Genomic DNA, 19,265 nt, shown 5'->3' on the forward strand with positions numbered 1-19,265 from the left:
CAAATAAATTGACTTCCGGTTGTAACTTCAAAGTAAAATTGATAATTAAAACATCTATAGAGGGCGGACATGCGTATGAACAAGCAGTATTATTTTCAAATGATTGTAGTTCAGGTTAAATAAAAGAATGTCACACATTTCAGAATTAATCATCATTGTAATTATCCAGTTTAGAGGTTTTAGATCCCGCCTTCCATTTACGCACTGTTTCCGTGGTACGTTCTTTGACCGGATCAGGGTGCAATAACTGAATCTGTATGGCTGACCGGATACATGTATCTATGGACCGGATCAGCAACCTACCTACAAAGAGGAAATCCTTTTTGTGTTTCAGCTGGGTGAATTGACGCTGCTGTGTGGTGCATTCAGGGTTGCCATGTCCGTTTATTATAAGCGACTTTGGGCTTGTTTTGCTATAAAGTCGTTTGGAAATTATTGGTGGTTGCAGCAGGTTGCAATTTTTTTGGGCTTGTTTCTTATTTTGGGCATGCTTTCTAAATGTTGTTTAAAACAGTGGTTTTCAAACTTTCTCTTGTCAAGGATACCCACATTGATTTATTTGTCCACGGACCCCCCCCCCCATCTTAGGCCATCTATAAGTATTTTGTGACCCCTGTACCAGATTAGTGTTAAAACTTAAAATGTTTAAAAAAAGTTTTTTTCCCCCCCAAGATTTCTTTGAAAATAGCAGTTTAAAGTGCTCATTTTGGGCTTGTTTTCATAGACCTGGTTGCTTATTTCTCTCACGAAACCTGGCAACACTGGTGTGTGTCACATTAAGGAAGTAATTCCAGTGGTAACAAACAGTCCTTCCGGATTCCTTATGAGCGTGTCTTTATCGGACATTTTCAGAAAGATAAAGCACCCATTAATAATGTAGACTTATGTTCACGCAAAACGGCGAGTCATTCGTAAAATGTACTAATATTTATTAGAATTATAATTGTCAAGTGGGACATAAATCCAGATAACGTCAGCTGAGCGCCAGCTATAGGTAGCTTGAAGCTAACGTTAGCTGACCAAAGGTCCAATCAGCCAACAGGTAAACACAACAACAACAAAGAACTAACAAAATGTTTAATGTTACCACATGTATTAATGACATTCCCTAATGTTGTGTCTTGTGTGCTATGCAGTGGTGGAAGAAGTACTCAGATATTTTACTTAAAGGTAGGGTAAGTGATTTGCAATTATTCAAATAATTGCAAAATGGGTCTATGTTCTGATAGTGCTCGTTACTATAGAGTGTCCTGTCCATATAAGGAGTCTCCATGTCTCTCCAGCTCTTTATAAAACAGAAAATGCATTTTCGTTTCAGTTTCAGTTTCATTTCCAATTTTATCCAATCAGGATAGAGAACTCAATCAGGATATAGATTAAACAAGTGAAATTGGAAGTGATGACACTAAGAAATGAGCAGGCAAAATTTGAACAGGAACACTATAAAAATGAAGCTTAAAATGGGTACTTTCTCCTGATTGGCTGAGATTTTGACACCTACCAGAAAATGTATTTTCTGTTTATTAAAGAGCTGGAGAGACGGGGAGACTCCTGTTACTGAAAAATATCAAAATATACTTAAAGTACCAAAACTAAAAGTACTAAAACATTTGAATATAGCAGATCTACAGCTTGTAGATCTGCTATATTCAAAATGTATGTATAAAATAGGGCTAAAGTGGTTAATGTATATTTCATAATAAGTTATATCTGCAAAGTAACTAGTAACTAAAGTTTTCAAATAATTGTAGTGGAATAAAAAGTACAATATTTGACTCTGAGATGTAGTGGAGTAAAAGCAGAAGTATAACAAATTGGAAATAGTCCAGTAAAGTAAAAGTGCCTCAAAACTGTACTTAAGTACAGTACTTAAGTAAATATACTTAGTTACTTTCCACCACTGTGCTATGGTGTAGCCTAAATGTTGAGTCCAGCTTCATAGAGTCATAGCTTCTGCTATGCAAACCAAACCAGGGCAGCCAAGATGACAGTCCTTTAGGCTGCCCTGCTTTGTGTGCACAACACATTTGTGCATAGATGTGAAATGACAAACTTTTACATTTAAATTATTATTTGACATAATCAAGGAAACGCAGAGAAAAGTGGTTTCACTTTCTCTTGAGTCATTTATCAAATGCCTTCAGTCTCCTCTGGGAAATATATCAATGTTATGGTGATATGAGACTTGGATGTAGTGTGGGCTTGGATGCAATATCGATTCTTGATAAATGGCATGAGTGTTGTCTTTTCCTGGTTTTAAAGACTGCAGTAAAGTGATGTAATGTTCTGAACTTACCTGACTGTTCTAGCTCCCATTACATATTGTATAGGTATTTTACTGATGATTATTGATCAGAAACTGTATTTGTAAGTATTTTTGGTGAAAGCACCATCCCCACAAAACACTTACAATACACTTGTATTATTCCTACTGCAGTTATGTTCCACTATTACACTTGCGTTTACACCTACTATACCTACATTACTATTGAGTTGCACCTACTACCACAGCTATGTTACACACTTTCTTCCCTAGTTGGGTCTTATGCTCGGCTGTTTTTATGCCATTGCTATTTTATGCCAATGCTATTAAAGGGATAGTTCACCCCAAAAATACTTTTTTTCTATCGATTAGTCACCCCATAGATTCTTTTGTTTTTTGTCGCATTCCTAAGCCAATAATTTGATGACCGGCAGCGGTTCCAGTTGGAGACACAAAGAGTCTCCTTTGTGTCTCCTGGTCATCAAATTATTGGCTTAGGAATGCGACAAAAACGCGACATAGCGACTTTGAGTACCTAGAAAAGCGCTATATAAATCGTATGTATTATTATTATGAATTCAAGTCTCCATGGGAATGGGGTGACTAATCGGAAAAAAAGTATTTTTTGGGGTGAACTATCCCTTTAAATCCTGTAGCACTTCAAGATTTGTGACGTTACACGTCTTGACTGAGTTAAAAATACCTACTATACCTACGCTACTCTTCTCTTTCATTTCATCACAAACAAATAAACTGCGGAGGTTATGTACAATGTAGCCTGATGAATTCTCTTGTGTTTTGTCTCCAGCAACAAAGGACATCAGAACGTCTCTGCACCGTCAGACCTGGTGTACAGCATACTATCATTCAGATACCTTCTCTCTGGAGTTTGGAGTTTGCAAACATGACGTCCTACCCTCCAAATAAGCTGTCGGCAGCAATGAGCATCCTCAATGGCTGTGGTCTGGAGATGAAAGACCTGGCTCTGCTGGCTGAGATGCCTGAAGAGCTCATCACCGCAGAGACCCTCCCTCACCTCCTAATGCACATTAAGAACACCCGGCCTGGAGCACTTGGTGAGTTAGTCGCACAACAGGCCAGTAATGAATCACAGCAGACCAAAACCTCACGCCCCAGAAGGGGTTCACCCCCCAGAAGGGGGTCACCCCCGAGAAGGGGGTCACCCTCGAGAAGGGATTCGTCCCCCAGATGGGACTCGAGCCCCAGAAGAAGGCGCTCAGGTTCGCCCAGATACAGACATTCATCGCCGAAAAGAGATCGTGATGAGCGTAAGCGCTCGTCTCGACGTAGGCGCTCGTCATCGAGAAGTGATTCCAGTTTGTCGGAGCGAAGGGGCTCGAGCCCCTACAGAAGAGGTCGAAGGTCGCCTCCCCGCAGGCGCTCTCCTCCGGTAAAACAACGAGATTCTCCCCCAAGCAGGTTCTCTTTATACCAAACCGGTTCAGGTCCTGGTGCCAGTGGTTCCTGGATGCCGCAGGGAATTCAGCCGCTATTTACCCCGTATCCACCCCCCTCGTCCCAGCCATCCACAGCAACATCATCAAGAGATCACGATGAAAGTAAGCATTCATCTCGGCGTCGGCGTTCGTCATCGAGGAGTGATTCCAGTTTGTCCCAACGAAGGGGCTCGAGCCCGAGACGTGACTACAGCCCAAGAAGAGGTCGGAGGTCGCCTCTACGCAGGCGCTCCTCTCCTCCTCCGCAAAAAAAAAGAGATTCTCCCCCAAGCAGGTACTCTTCATACCAGACCAGCTCCAGCTCATTTCCTGGCTCCAGTGGTTCCTGGCCCCAGCCTGTTCCGTTGTTTTCCACAGCCCCTCTCCTCTCGTCCCAGCCACCCGCAAAAACATCATCAGCCAAACATTCATCAACTTCATCACGTAAACATTTTAAAGAACCCCTGTTGCCTCTTCCCCCTGGCTTAGCAAAAAAATCCCTGCTACCTACCCCAGTACCTACCCCAGTACCCCTCATGACTCTACCCACATTACCCGCGACCTCTGTTCCACCGTTCGGCTGGCCACCGTTCCCCTGGATGGGTCTGCCGTATGGGTCCAGTTACCCGCCCGTTGCCCCACCCTTTTCCTACACCACGCCCTCTATTAGCACCGCCCCGCCTCCTGCCGGTTCATCAGCCTATCAGAAGCAAGCCCCGCCTGCTGCCGGTTCATCGGCCTATCAGAAGCAAGCCCCGCCTGCTGCCGTTTCATCTGCCTATCAGAAGCAAGCCCTGCATGCTGCCGGTTCATCGACCAAACCGAAGAAAGAAGTCCTGACGCCCTCTAAACGTGCAGCTAGAGATTTCTACGGAGAAGCACCTAAACATTTTCCATACACATGTGCCCTGTGTCATGTTATCATCAACCAGGAGACTGTAAGTAAAACCTCCATCACCATGGCAATCGCCTCTGGTTCGTCCTTTTGTTGTAGTTCTTTCAACATGGCTGTATATTGAATATACAGTATCACAGTTATCCAATATGGTATGAATAATGTGAAGGAAAAAAATCTATATTGACTTATGGAAAATATTTTTTTTTCTTTTCTTTTTTTACTGTATGTATTTAGTGTAAAAAACAGGGTTGAAATCTGTCTATTTCATGTGCTACTATTCTAAAGTCGGATTTCAGTTGATAAACACAATAAAACATGGAGCTACAGTACATTGTGACTATGAGACATATTCAATATTAAATATGAGAACACTTGAAGTCATTTCAACCAGCCCCTGGTTTGTCTGTCGGTTTCTGTTTATACTCCAGAAGCAGTGTGGCCTGTAGCTAGAGAGAGACAACACAGTATAGAGAGACAGTCACAGGACTGTACACAGAGACTGGGACAATTTCAAATCAATGGAGGACAAAGTACTCACATTTCCATTTTGTTGGCACACACCAATAAACGAACCCTTACGCATTTTGGCAAAGAGCCTTCATCAGAGCAATGTTTTCTTATCCACAGTGACTAAATGAACAAGTAGTTGAGGGACTTGTATGTATTGCTACAGGTTACTTTGACCCAGCAGCTCTGAAGGATTTGAACCTGTGAGCTTTTAATTACGGGGCTTGATCCTGAAACCGTTTAAACCCCCAAGTACCCCTTACTGTGACAACCGTTACAAAACAGTTTGTTAATGCTGCCTCTCTCTGGTGAACCTGCTGGAATTAAACCTGTTAATGAAATCAAATGTTGGAAATTGTCACGTAATAAACAATTCACTGAAAGGTAAACAAAGCCACTGTAGATTATACTTCTTGTTTACATTGATCTGTTTGTATTGTCACATTGATAAATATTGGTTTTCCGTCCTCCAGACTTGGTTCAGACACATCACAGAGGCCGGCCATTCGGATGCACAACTTAAACTCCTGAAAATGTGAGTTCAGCAACTTCTCTACTGGTTTCTTCTAGAATCTAGATCCTATAATGCCATTACCTTTATTACTACTAGGCTCTGTTATTCTAGGATCACTAGCTTGAATATAATGAGGTTGATCTAGGATGTGATCCGTGTGTGTGTGTGTGTGTGTGTTTTAGGTACCCAGACTGGGACTGTCGTATTGACTCTGCCAGAGTGTAAGTTTCTTTTTGTGTTTTCTTTTTGTGTTTTTCTATCTAATCTATCTTTGTATTATTAACGCCTTTAGTACTAATAATAATACTATTATTGTGGTTATTACTACTACAGCTGATAAGTGTGTGTGTGTGTGTGTGTGTGTGACTCTAGGATTCAGGAGCTGCCCAGCAGGACAAAGCGAGACATTAAAGCAAAGGTGATGCGGGAAGTCAAACAGAGGCTGTCCTGGCATTCACCATCCTGCTCGCCCACCACTAGTGAGTCCCTGTTAACTACTTCAGTCTTTGAATACAATATCATTCATAATATATGAGAAACATTGAAAACATAAGGAGGGGAGTGTTGAGCTGCACAACCAGCGAGTTGCACCAGAGCGGAGTAAAGGTGCACAATAAAGACGGAATTAACTATTACATGCGCATATTTTTCAAAAATGAATGGGTCCTTACAAACACATCACATATAAGTTAAATCTGTGACAAAAGGCTTAAATGTTATGTAGGCATTGAAAAGGTGGAAAAGCCCCCCAGAGGAGGCCTTTCAGGAGCACCGTCTATTACAAAGAGAAATATTTTACATTCAATGGGTCCTCATGGTCTAAACGAAGAGTTTGACATCAAACCATTCTTGTAACTTTTCTTTTTTAATATTGTATTTTGTCTTTTATTCTGTACTCATCCATACCCGGGGATGTGCGCACTCAAAGTGTTTGCAGACTTTTGAGTTATGTATGGGCAAGACGTGTGTTCCTATGACTCAATCTCTGCCTAGCTCCGACAGTTACAACACACACACGGCGCAGTTCCACGTCAATATTCACAGACACGTTTTTCTCTGCAGCTGTGAGGCAGGTCGTTGTGGACCGACGGAGTAAACGACACTCTAAAACTGTTAGTACCAAGAGCTGACAGCCCGTAGCTAAGTCTACTAAGACTGCCCACTGGTTGGGGCCGTGACAGAGTATATCCGGGTCTGTAACCATGACGACGACAGATCCCATAGGCCGAACTGGCAATCTCCGGTGATTACACAAAAACGCTAATAAACAGCTTACATCTTGGGAAAGTGAAAAACGGGCGTCATTTTGTGCATATGCTAATGGTGAATATCCGTGTGCAAGTTGAGATCAATTGCTCAACCCGCTGAGGAGAAGCAGGTGGGAGTGGGACAGACGTTTTTTCCGTCTGTCTGACTGACTGACGAAGGTTTCCTTAAAGGGATATTTCACTTTCAAAAAAACTTTTGGTCATTTTATCATCTACTCAGGCCTTTGTGAGCCCCCCAGACAGTTTTTAAGTTGCTCGATTAATTATTTATATATTTGATATTCATTTTATCAGACACGCCCCCTTCCTATACAAACCCATTGTAACTTCAAACTCCATTTTAACCATGTTAGATTCGTCGAAAACACCCGTCCTTGGTTCTGGTGACTCACCCTGCCCTCCTAATGCGTGAGGGGGCCGTGTTTTTTCGATTATTCTTTTCATTTATTTTATTACATTTTTTTATTGTATTTTATTTTTTCAATTTTCAAAAAAAAATATTTTAAATAAATGAAAAAAGTTATTGAAAAAACACGGCCCCCTCGCGTATTAGGGGGGCAGGGTGAGTCACCAGAACCAAGGACTGGTGTTTTTGATGAATCTAACATGGTTAAAATGGAGTTTGAAGTTACAATGGGTTTGTATAGGAAGGGGGCGTGTCTGATAAAATGAATATCAAATGTCTAAATACTGAATCGAGCAACTTAAAAACTGTCTGGGGGGCTCACAAAGGCCTGAGTAGACGATAAAATGACCAAAAGTTTTTTTGAAAGTGAAATATCCCTTTAATATACTACTAGTCCATACTCGGGGATGTGCACAGTCAAAGTATTTCCAGACTTTTAGTTATGTATGTTCAAGGCCTGTGTTCGATGTCTGCCTAGCTGCAACAGCTCCAACACGTGCGTGACCCGTTGCTGCGTCACGAACTGAAAATCGCGGAAAATAATATATATTATAAAGAAAAGATAACCACATGTCTGACCAAAAAGGTATAGGCTGAAGCCATAGCTTATTACGCCTACCCTTTTTACAAACAAAGAAAACATTTAAGTCAAAATGGATAGAAAAAACAAACAAAAGAAAAAGAAGCAAAGTAGTGTTCGACTTTCACAGATGCATTAGGGTTTGGGGACTGCGCTTACCGGCCCCATTAGGGTTCGGGTCCATCATTTTCGACCCGTGAAGACCTCTAGTGCACACACGCACGCATACATTAATTAATTGTGTTCTTCTGCAGGTCCAAGCAGAGATGATGCCAGAGAATCAGAGGAGAGAGAGAGAAAGGTAGTGTATTTTCCTCTACTGGTCAACTCTTAAGACAACAATCATTAGACAAATAGTGCAGTTGTTAACTTGCCATCATTAGGCCCATTACTACTGTTAGTACTATTACTATCACTTTTTCTACACTACTATCACTATTACTAAGCCAAATTATTAAACCTATTTTAATATACTACATTTCCAAAGTTTAGAAAACTTTGGAAACATATCATGGACAGCAAAATATTTACACCAGGATTCCATGCTACTCAAATAAAGACGGAGTAAAGGAACGGAGGACTTATAGAATTTATTAATTTAATGTGTGTGTGTTTTGTAGGTGACGTCCGTTGGTACAGTTGCTAAGCGGTATGTGGACATACACAAGAACACACTGTTAATGTTGATTACCTCAACACAACATAACACACCAACACACAACGTGACATAGCATACCTCAATATACACAACACAGCTCAACACAACATAGTCAAACACAACACGCCTAAACACAAGAAAACACAACACAATAAACCTCATCACAAGACAACACAACTCATCAACACAACACAATATCTGAACACACTGAAATGACAATCTGTTAACACTTCAACTCTAGACTACACATTTTGTCTGTGTGTGTGTGTGTAATTTGAAACTGTTGAGAATAAATCCAGCAGTGAATCGATCAACATAAACAGAGTCTGTTCTGTCTTTTTATACACTCTACATGTGCACGCATGCGTGTGTTTAGGAAGTTTACGTCTATGAATCGGTCAGAGGACAGGAAGAGAAGCTTCAATACCTCATCTTTCTCATCGCACAAGAAGGTGAAGAGAGAGGAGAGAGAGGGGAGATACTGGTACTCCACTCCTGACAAAGAAAAGCCAAGTAAGACATTTTTGAATAGCCAAACTATAAAATATGTGGTTAAAAACGTGACACTATATTAACTAATTTTGCTGGGAACCCCCTGGTACCCCTCCAAGGACCCCTGGGGGTCCCCGGACCCCACTTTGAGAACCAATGCTGCACATTAGACAGATGAACCATTGAAGAAGTAGACACAGTAGCACAGCACCTTCAAGCACCTCAAGTGCTACGACAATGGTCAAAACAGTTCTCTTCTTAAGGTCATACTGTGTAACCTTTTCATTTAAACAAAAGTTATTTTCTATGCAATCTTTCACTGGCATATTAAACAGCATTTTACTCTTATGTACCTGTACACAAGATGTAAGGATAAAGGCCACCTTGTACCAGTAGACAAGAGAGTATTTGTTCTTCTCTCTTACTTACTTTTCTCCTACAGAGATCAAGAAGGAGGCTCCTTCCTCCTCACAGCAGGACAAACAGAGCGAACCAACCTCCACGAAGAAGAAGGTTCAGAAAAGGAGAACGAGCAGAAAGACGAAGGCACAGAAGGAGGTAGCAAAGACGGGGGACAAACTAGGAGCTCCAGAGAAGGAGGGGGAAAAACCAGGAGCTCCAGAGATGGAGAAGAGAGAAAAGGGGGAGGACAAACTAGGAGCTCTAGAGAAGAAGGGAATCAAAACAGAAGAGACGGAGGACAAAGTAGGAGCTCCGGGGAGGGAGAAGGGAGTAAAGACAGAAGAGAAACCAGGAGCTTCAGAGTTGGAGAAGGGAGAAAAGAAGACGGAGGAGAAACCAGGAGCTCCAGAGATGGAGAAGGGAGGAAAGACAGGGGAGAAACCAGGAGCTCCGGAGGAGAAGAAGGAAATAAAGACAGAGGAGAAACCAGGAGCTCCACAGATTGAGAAGGGAGGAGAGAACCAAGGAAAACAAGAGGAGGAGGTAGAGAACAAATATTACTTCATTATACATACTATGTATAGATATTGTATTGATATACTGATATATTGATACTGTGTGTGTGCGTTTTGACAGGAATTGTTCCCATTCAATTTGGACAATTGTATAACACTGGACGAGGTGCAGCAGACAGACAGTGAGACAGGTATGTTACAGATATCAGCCTGTACGGACACAATGCTTTTTACACTGCAAAGGCCCAGTATTGGACCTATACCGGAACACCGTACATGTTAATACATTAACAGTGCAATTTGGCTTTGCACTGCATTCCTGGGCTGTGCAGTTTATGTATAGTATGTCTAATAAGTAAGTTGAGTCATCATGGAATGAAAATCAATTCTTCAAATATGTTCCAATATTTAAAAAGAAATAGTGAAAATATCCTATCTACAAGCTCACAACACATCACAAGCTTGTAGATCAGCCATTATTGCATGACACTCATAAGATAAAGTATAAAACTGGGCATTCATGTGGTGACACATTTTTATCAGATGTCCAATTGAATTGTAATCATTCCGGACACGGTGACCTGCAGTTTAAAATCCTAGCATGACCTCTGCTCCCTGTACAGTTTTACCAACTCACTAGAGTAGATCAGATCCTAGATCGGCAACTTTACAGAATGATAGCATCTCCGTTGACAGTTGCCCTAACTCACTGTATTACAATTCAGATCACAGAATAGCTACAACCTGTTTCTACAGCTCCTGATTCTGCTTGTCTCAATTATAGATCGCTCTACTGTTGAGAAAAGTATGCAAATGTTTGACGTGACAATTTAGACTGACAATTGAATAGACTGGACTTTGAGACAGTAGTTGAATAGACTAGACATTGAGACAGTAGTTGAATAGACTGGACATTGAGACAGTAGTTGAACAGACTGGACATTGAGACAATAGTTGAATAGACTGGACATTGAGACAGTAGTTGAACAGACTGGACATTGAGACAGTAGTTGAATAGACTGGACATTGAGACAGTAGTTGAACAGACTGGACATTGAGACAGTAATTGAACAGACTGGACATTGAAACAGTAGTTGAACAGACTGGACATTGAGACAGTAATTGAACAGACTGGACATTGAAACAGTAGTTAAACAGACTGGTCATTGAGACTGTAGTTGAACAGACTGGACGATGATATGCGATGCAAGAGTGCGGTCTAGCACTCAACACCACCTCGGGACTCCTGAATTGCTGTCCTCCACACTCTTATCTAGCATCAGGGCCTTGAGCTCTACAGTGTTGTTAACTAAGCTGTCACGCTGCAGTGCATCTACGTAGGTGGTGCGCTTCTTGCCGTTCCTGGCTTTGCCCCGGGTTAGCTCACATAGTGTCCGTTTGCTTGCCACTAGTTCAGGGTGCCATTGAGACAGTATTTGAACAGACTGGTCATTGAGACAGACTAGAGTTTAACACACTGTTTGTCTTCATAGAGGGATCCAGTGAATTCCAAGAAAAATCAGTTCACAAACAACGGGTGAGAAAACAAATCTAAATAAATTATAAATAACGTATTGTATATCTTTTTACTATTATTGTAGTATTGTATTTATAATAGTGGTATAATTGTAATATTAAAATTGCCATTATTATTTTAATAGTTATTGTTAATGTTATTTTTCAGAGTCGGGTCCTGTACTTTGGGAGAGTGCCGTATACATTTTTGGATACCTTCCTGGATATGGTCAATACCTTCGGTCCCGTTGCCAGATTCTCCTACATAGTTCCCAAACAGGAGGTTAGAAGTGTGTGTGTGTGTGTGTGTTGAAATACATTGGAAGAAATGTTTAACTCTTTGACTGTCAGAAATGGAACATAATTTGCCAAGCCACTGCCAGCGATTTTCGAGTGTTTTCACTAACTTTTGAAAAATCCTACAATATTTATCTCCAGTATGATCGATCGCTTTAAAAGACGTATCCGAGTCTTGCAAAATATGACATTGGCAGTCAAAGAGTTAATGATGTTGCGTTGCAACCTCAATGAATAATAGAGTATGCTTCTTCATGCTCTTAATATGTACTGTAACGATGTCTAATTGTATTATCCCTGACCAATAAACGAGCAAATGACTGTTTGTTTGGGTGTCCAGGTGTTCATTGAGATGTGCAGTTCGGATGTAGCGGCCACTGTTATCAAGGAGATGTACACCGACAAGGACAAGACGAGATTCATGGGACAAACCTACCTACCTAATCTATCATTGAAATACAAACGACTGACTGGGTGAGTACTGTTGTTACTGTAGACCAGTGGTTCCCAAACTTTTTAGTTCAAGACCCAAAAGAGAAATTAGATGTTTGCCCAGCACCCAAACTAGTGAAAATAGCAGATCTACAAGCTCACAACGCGTCGCTTCGTGCCACCTTGTAAGCTTACGTGTAGATCTGCTATTTTCACTACTTCTTAAATGTTTTTTCTTCTCATTTATTTATGGAAATTATTTGATTTCTTGATTTTATTTATGGAATAAATAATAAATACATTTTGAAAAATGTTAGAATTGTTTTCAATTGATGAAAGGTTGTGATTTATTTTGATATTATATATATATATATTTTTTTAAATGTGGTAAACTGAAAAAAGGACATATTTACCCGCGACCCAAAGATGGGTCCCGACCCACTGTTTGGGAAACTGAACAGTGCTGTAGAATGACTGACTATTTTTACTGGATAGCAAAGAACTGTATCAATTACACTTGTTACAGTTCTCCCCTGTAATTTTATTATTCAGTATTTTTCTTGTATTTAACTACTTCCAACTTGTGGTAGTCTCTTACAATTACTCTTAGCTGGTTACCTTTTAAACCCCATGGAGCCCTACATTTGCAAACTGGTTATCTGGTTACCTTGTGAACAGTTCTCCCTATAGCCCTGATATTTACAAACATGTTACATGTATGTTTGTGTGTGTGATATAGGAGTAAAATCTATCCGTACATACCAAAGGATGAAACTGATGACAGAAGCCAGGAAGGTGGGAAGATGTTGAAGAAGGGTCGTAGAGGAAGGAGGCAAAAGAGGAAAAAGAGGAAAACGAACGGCAAGAAAGCTGTCTCAGCGGGCAAAAATACAGTTGAAACAAAACCTAAAGAGGGTTGCTCCCTGATGGCTGCTATTGAAGCTGTGTCTTCAGACACTTGTGAAGACTTGGGCAACGAACCGCCAAGCCCAGTGCGTGTCACCAGGAGACAAAGCCAGAGGATGAGGAGTATCTCACTGAAGAAAGCACCAACCCCTACCGGAAAGACCGAGACTAGCACAGAGACACCAGAGTCTGAAGAGATAAAGACCAAGGCTAGCACAGAGACACTAGAGTCTGAAGAGATAAAGACCAAGGCTAGCACAGAGACACCAGAGTGTGAGGAGATAAAGATGGACGTTCAACAGGAACATGGAGATTTTGCGACGAGTAAGAGTGACACAGCTCCAGAGACAGAAACCGAACAGTCACCAGAGAAGGACAATAAAGTAGACTTGGAGAAGGGTGATTCAGCTGCAGACATGAAGTCCAGCGAGCCTGAAACTGTAGCTGAAACAGTGGCTGGAAATACAGCTGAACCTACACCTGAAATTACGGCTAAAAGTGTAGCTAAAACTACAGCTAAAGGTGTAGCTAAAAACAGACCTGTAGTTTTACTTCACCCCCTAACTACAGCTAAAATTATAGCTGAAACAGATGCTAAACATACACCTGAAACAGCGTCTGAATCTACATCTGAACCTGTAGCACAATCTACAGCTGAAACGGCAACTGACACCGTAGCCGAAACAGTAGCCGAAACTGCGGCTTCCACCCTGATGCCTGCTATTGAAGCAGTAGACTCGACACATGACCAGGCTGACAATTCATCTGAAGACATGAGCAACGAGCCACCAGGCCCGGTGCGAGTCACCAGGAGACGAGGCCAGAGGAGGAGGAGGGCCCCAGTGAGGAAGGCAGCAGCTAGGAAAACTACAACCAGAAAGACTAAGGATAGCGAAGAGACACCAGAGTGTGAGGAGATAAAGACAGAGGCTAGCAGAGAGACACAAGAGTGTGAGGAGTTAAAGACAGAGGCTAGCACAGAGACACCAGAGGGTGAGGAGATAAAGACTAAGGCTAGCACAGAGACACCAGAGGGTGAGGAGATAAAGACTAAGGCTAGCACAGAGACACCAGAGGGTGAGGAGATAAAGACTAAGGCTAGCACAGAGACACCAGAGGGTGAGGAGATAAAGACCAAGGCTAGCACAGAGCCACCAGAGTGTGAGGAGATAAAGACCAAGGCTAGCATAGAGACACCAGAGGGTGAAGAGATAAAGATGGAGGTTGAACAGGGATCTGGAGCTGTTACGAGGAGTAGGCGGCCCCCAGTGAGAAAGGCAGCAGCTAGAAAAACTATAACCAGAAAGACTAAGGCTAGCAAAGAGACACCAGAGTGTGAGGAGTTAAAGACAGGGGCTAGCACAGATATACCAGAGGGTGAGGAGATAAAGACCAAGGCTAGAACAGAGACACCAGAGGGTGAGGAGGTAAAGACAGAGGCTAGCACAGAGACACCAGAGTGTGAGGAGATAAAGACCAAGGCTAGAACAGAGACACCAGAGGGTGAGGAGGTAAAGACAGAGGCTAGCACAGAGACACCAGAGTGTGAGGAGATAAAGACGGCAGAAACTCCAGAGTGTGAGGAGATAAAGACCAAGGCTAGAACAGAGACACCAGTTTGTGAGGAGATAAAGACCAAGGCTAGCACAGGGACACCAGAGGACGAGGAGGTAAAGACGGCAGAAACACCAGAGGGTGAGGAGATGAAGACAGAGGCTAGCACAGAGACACCAGAGGGCGAGGAGGTAACGACAGAGCCTAGCACAGGGACACCAGAGTGTGAAGAGATAAAGATGGAGGTTGAACAGGGACCTGGAGCTGTTACGAGGAGGAGGCGGCCCCCAGTGAGGAAGGCAGCAGCTAGAAAAACTACAACCAGAAAGACTAAGGCTAGCAAAGAGACACCAGAGTGTGAGGAGATGACGACAGAGTTTAGCACAGAGACACCAGAGGCTGAGGCGGTAAAGACGGCAGAAACACCAGAGTGTGAGGAGATAAAGACCAAGGCTAGCACAGAGACACCAGAGTGTGAGGAGATAAAGACCAAGGCTAGCACAGAGACACCAGTGGACGAGGAGGTAAAGACGGCAGAAACACCAGAGGGTGAGGAGATGAAGACAGAGGCTAGCACAGAGACACCAGAGTGTGAGGAGATAAAGACCAAGGCTAGCACAGAGACACCAGAGTGTGAGGAGATAAAGACCAAGGCTAGCACAGGGACACCAGAGGACGAGGAGGTAAAGACGGTAGAAACACCAGAGGGTGAGGAGATGAAGACAGAGGCTAGCACAGAGACACCAGAGTGTGAGGAGATAAAGACCAAGGCTAGCACAGAGACACCAGAGGGCGAGGAGGTAACGACAGAGCCTAGCACAGGGACACCAGAGTGTGAAGAGATAAAGATGGAGGTTGAACAGGGACCTGGAGCTGTTACGAGGAGGAGGCGGCCCCCAGTGAGGAAGGCAGCAGCTAGAAAAACTACAACCAGAAAGACTAAGGCTAGCAAAGAGACACCAGAGTGTGAGGAGATGACGACAGAGGCTAGCACAGAGACACCAGAGGCTGAGGCGGTAAAGACGGCAGAAACACCAGAGTGTGAGGAGATAAAGACCGAGGCTAGCACAGAGACACCAGAGGGTGAGGAGTTAAAGACCAAGGCTAGCACAGAGACACCAGAGTGTGTGGAGATGACCACCAAGGCTAGCACAGAGACACCAGAGGGTGAGGAGATAAAGACCAAGGCTAGCACAGAGACACCAGAGTGTGTGGAGATGACCACCAAGGCTAGCACAGAGACACCAGAGGGTGAGGAGATAAAGACCAAGGCTAGCACAGAGACACCAGAGGGTGAGGAGATAAAGACCAAGGCTAGCACAGAGACACCAGAGTGTGTGGAGATGACCACCAAGGCTAGCACAGAGACACCAGAGGGTGAGGAGTTAAAGACCAAGGCTAGCACAGAGACACCAGAGGGTGAGGAGTTAAAGACCAAGGCTAGCACAGAGACAGCAGAGGGTGAGGAGTTAAAGACCAAGGCTAGCACAGAGACACCAGAGGGTGAGGAGTTAAAGACCAAGGCTAGCACAGAGACCCCAGAGGGCGAGGAGAAAACGACAGATGGTAGCACAGAGACACCAAAAGGTGAGGAGATAAAGATGGAGGTTGAACAGGGACATGGAGATGTTACGACTCCACTACTGAAGAAGAGTGATGAGGACAAACCTCCAACAGTTCCAGAGACAGAAACTGAACAAGCACCAAAGAATGAAATGGACTTAGGCAAGAAGAGTGATGCAACAGCAGAGATGGAGGCTAAGGAGAAAGACGAGGGGCTCGTAGGAGAGACGCCAGATTCTGTAGACGACAGTACTGATCCAGATCAGTTGTCTGATGCAGTTGGTAAGAACAAGGCCATTTAATACAGATTCTGAAATTTAATTAATTTTTCCACAGTGTGTGGTGCCCTGATAGCCCAACAATAATAAACTGTCAGGATTATTATAACTAGGAAATATACTGTTTATAGATCATTTGTTTATTCATTAACAAAGACGAGAAAGTAGTATTTGAATAGCCTTTTAACCACTTACCTTGTTTTATACTTCATCGTACGATTTCAAAAATAGCCATCTACAAGCTCACAATGCACCGCAATGTGACGCATTGTGACCTTTATAGATCAGCAATTTTTTAACATTTTTGGAAAATGTTCACCTACAGTATTGTGACATGCCCAAAATGGGGACGCCAGGTTGATAGTGGTTAACCGATCTTTGAAGGGACAGATTATAAAGTCCTTCCCCTGAATGTGTCTTTACCAGTCTTGAATGTTTTTTGTTGCTACAGGAACGGAGTTTATCCGCTGTGCCACGGGATACCTGTGTGACCTGTGTCAGGTGATGTTTGTCCGCGAGGTTGATGCCAGAGAGACGCACTGCAGAAGTTTATCACACAGGCAGAGGGTTCAGGTGAGGTTCTTCTTTCCTCTGCCAGGCTGCTGCGGAAGCAGAGATGCCACCAAAATATTCACATTGTACTGTGGTTTATATACAGGGGTGCACATAACTTTTTTTGGTCTAGTTCTCAGGGGAGAACCTGGATATGTTACTTGGTGCGCACCAAATAAATAAATAAATACATTTTGCCGCGATACGTCTCGCAGGATGGATAAAAGAGGGATACATGGATAACTTGCCTGCTCCTGTTATCAATTGTTTGCACTATGTTGATGTGCTCTTTGCTTTTCTCATGCTTATCAAAAGCTGGGTGACTGAAATTCTTTGTCCCTGTATAAAAGGCGCTGATTTTACCCGCCAGATTGGGATGTTCACAGCATATTTTGCACCATCACGATGCGTTCATCATCGGTGACGAGTGCCTGTAACACAGCCAGCAGCTTGCTGCGTGCGAGTCGCGCGACTGACTGTGTCTGTGTGTCAGGATTCGAGGCCACACTCACACAATCACGTGCAGCATGCGTCCCCTCCCCCTCCGCCTAATGGCTGTGTATGGGGCGCGTATGGGGCCGACGCGTGCTTTAGCGTGATTGTGTAAGTGTGGCTTCAGGAAGTAAATTCCTGTCCCAGTGGTCCCAGCTGTTGGTACGCGAGAGCGCTTCCCTTCGTCTGATGTGCCGCGCAGCATGCATTTTGACGATGCATGCGCACCTGCACACCAGTTATGTGCACCCCTGTTTATATATCTGGTTAACATATCGCTGCTGTTGGACAGAAACCTTGTATCTCCACATTTCAGCGTTTTATGGTTTTGATCATACTACAGTGTCACACAAAAGTTGCAAAAATAGTTTATCTACAAGCTCACAACGTGTTGTGATGTGACGCATTGTGAGCTTGTAGATCAACAGTTTTTTGTTGTTTGTTTCCATTTTTGGATATACAAGGTTTCCACCCTACAGCGACGATGTGTGTAATGGGAATCATGTGACAACATATTGTAATGGGTATCATGGGACATGACATGGTGTAATATATATATAATGTGATGCAACATGATAATGTCCCATTCAGTGTATTGATAGCATCTGAATCAGGTTAATATACAGTAACACAAATCATTTCGTTTTACAGGAAATTGCTGGCTCTAAACAACGATTGTGAGGGTCCGCCAATGGCAGACACAGCTAAGTCCCACCCCCTGCGAGGCACCCTGCCTGCACCTACCTGTTCTACGTCTCTCCGTTCCTGAGATATGACCAATTTTGACCAAGTTTCATGAAAATCTGTCTATTCATTCTTGATTTATTTTGCCCATGGACAGACAGACAGATACACCCCATGCGTGGCAGGGGATTGAACCCATGACCTTGCTCTCTGCCAGTCTGAGGATTTTAAACAGACACTCTTTTCATAAGCTTAACTCTGTAGTGGAGAGTAATATATTACACCTTCAAATGGGCTCCTTTTAGTGTGGGAGTTTAAACCCAGAAGTAAATGTTTTGGATTTATTTTCTAAGATGTGAAACTGAGCATAAATCACAGAATTTACAGGCCAAGTAATCATAACGTGTTTTTCGTGATTTCTTTTAGTTTATGTTTTGAACATTTTCTGACATTGACAGTAGAGAGACAGGAAGGGAGGAGGGGGAGAGGGGATGGCAGCAGTGTCGGGTCGGATTCGATCCCGGCAAGGATTTAGCCTTTATCATATGGTACACGCTCAAGCAAGATCTTTTCTGTAACCTGTATCATTTTCTCTGTTTCTTTTTTTCTTTAATAGCTGTATTTTTGGCTTTACACCCTGTGTCACTGGACTCTAATAAAATATAATAATAAATGTCATTTTCAATAATGTCTCTTTTGGGGCTAACTTTACCTCACCTCACATTAACTCATGTTACATGCTGTCTACATTTATCACAACAAAGGGAATTTATTTAGGATATTAAGGGCTTATATTATAGCCTATTGCAGTTCAGTATTTGTTGTCTTTTGATTAATGCTATTGACATTCCTTCCTATACAACAGACAGTAATGTGAGCAACTAATGTCAAGAGTGATTGTGCTAACTACTGAAAGGGAGGATTTGGAACACTTCCTTCTGGGAGAGTAACATGACAGAAATGTCTTACAGGCACAGTCATGGAGGGGCACCAAATGATTAAGAAGACAAGTAGGCTTTTTAAAATATTTGT

The 19,265-nt window shown here is 42.7% G+C and overlaps 1 protein-coding gene across 3 annotated transcripts; it reads left to right on the top strand.

Annotated features, from left to right (window-relative positions):
• The first annotated feature begins 806 nt into the window (after positions 1-806).
• Positions 807-18,900, top strand: LOC308075926 (uncharacterized protein). 3 transcript variants are annotated; one of them, XM_080415944.1, is made up of 17 exons: positions 807-1,042; positions 3,072-4,658; positions 5,599-5,660; positions 5,822-5,860; positions 6,012-6,118; positions 8,148-8,194; positions 8,514-8,542; positions 8,928-9,064; positions 9,486-9,988; positions 10,082-10,151; positions 11,454-11,497; positions 11,645-11,758; positions 12,113-12,246; positions 12,944-14,780; positions 15,105-16,509; positions 16,957-17,078; positions 18,201-18,900. In XM_080415944.1, exons 2-17 carry the CDS (start codon positions 3,168-3,170, stop codon positions 18,228-18,230), a joined length of 6,171 nt encoding a protein of 2,056 aa, XP_080272070.1. In that variant the 5' UTR covers positions 807-1,042; positions 3,072-3,167; the 3' UTR covers positions 18,231-18,900. The 3 variants fall into 3 exon arrangements, with proteins under 3 accessions (XP_080272070.1, XP_080272069.1, XP_080272071.1); XM_080415943.1 differs by having other exon boundaries at positions 12,944-16,509; XM_080415945.1 differs by lacking the exon at positions 807-1,042 and having other exon boundaries at positions 3,202-3,339; positions 12,944-16,509.
• Positions 18,901-19,265: the final 365 nt, after the last annotated feature.

This window comes from Gymnoscopelus braueri (assembly GCF_963280865.1).
Source record: "Gymnoscopelus braueri genome assembly, chromosome: 20".
Taxonomy (NCBI): domain Eukaryota; kingdom Metazoa; phylum Chordata; class Actinopteri; order Myctophiformes; family Myctophidae; genus Gymnoscopelus; species Gymnoscopelus braueri.

Excerpts from the sequence above, each read along its gene's own strand:
- LOC308075926 (XM_080415943.1), top strand. The coding sequence starts at position 3,168 with ATGACGTCCTACCCTCCAAATAAGCTGTCGGCAGCAATGAGCATCCTC. Across the intron at positions 5,661-5,821 it reads CAACTTAAACTCCTGAAAAT|GTACCCAGACTGGGACTGTC; the intron begins GTGAGTTCAGCA and ends TGTGTGTTTTAG. Across the intron at positions 9,065-9,485 it reads TCCTGACAAAGAAAAGCCAA|AGATCAAGAAGGAGGCTCCT; the intron begins GTAAGACATTTT and ends TTTCTCCTACAG.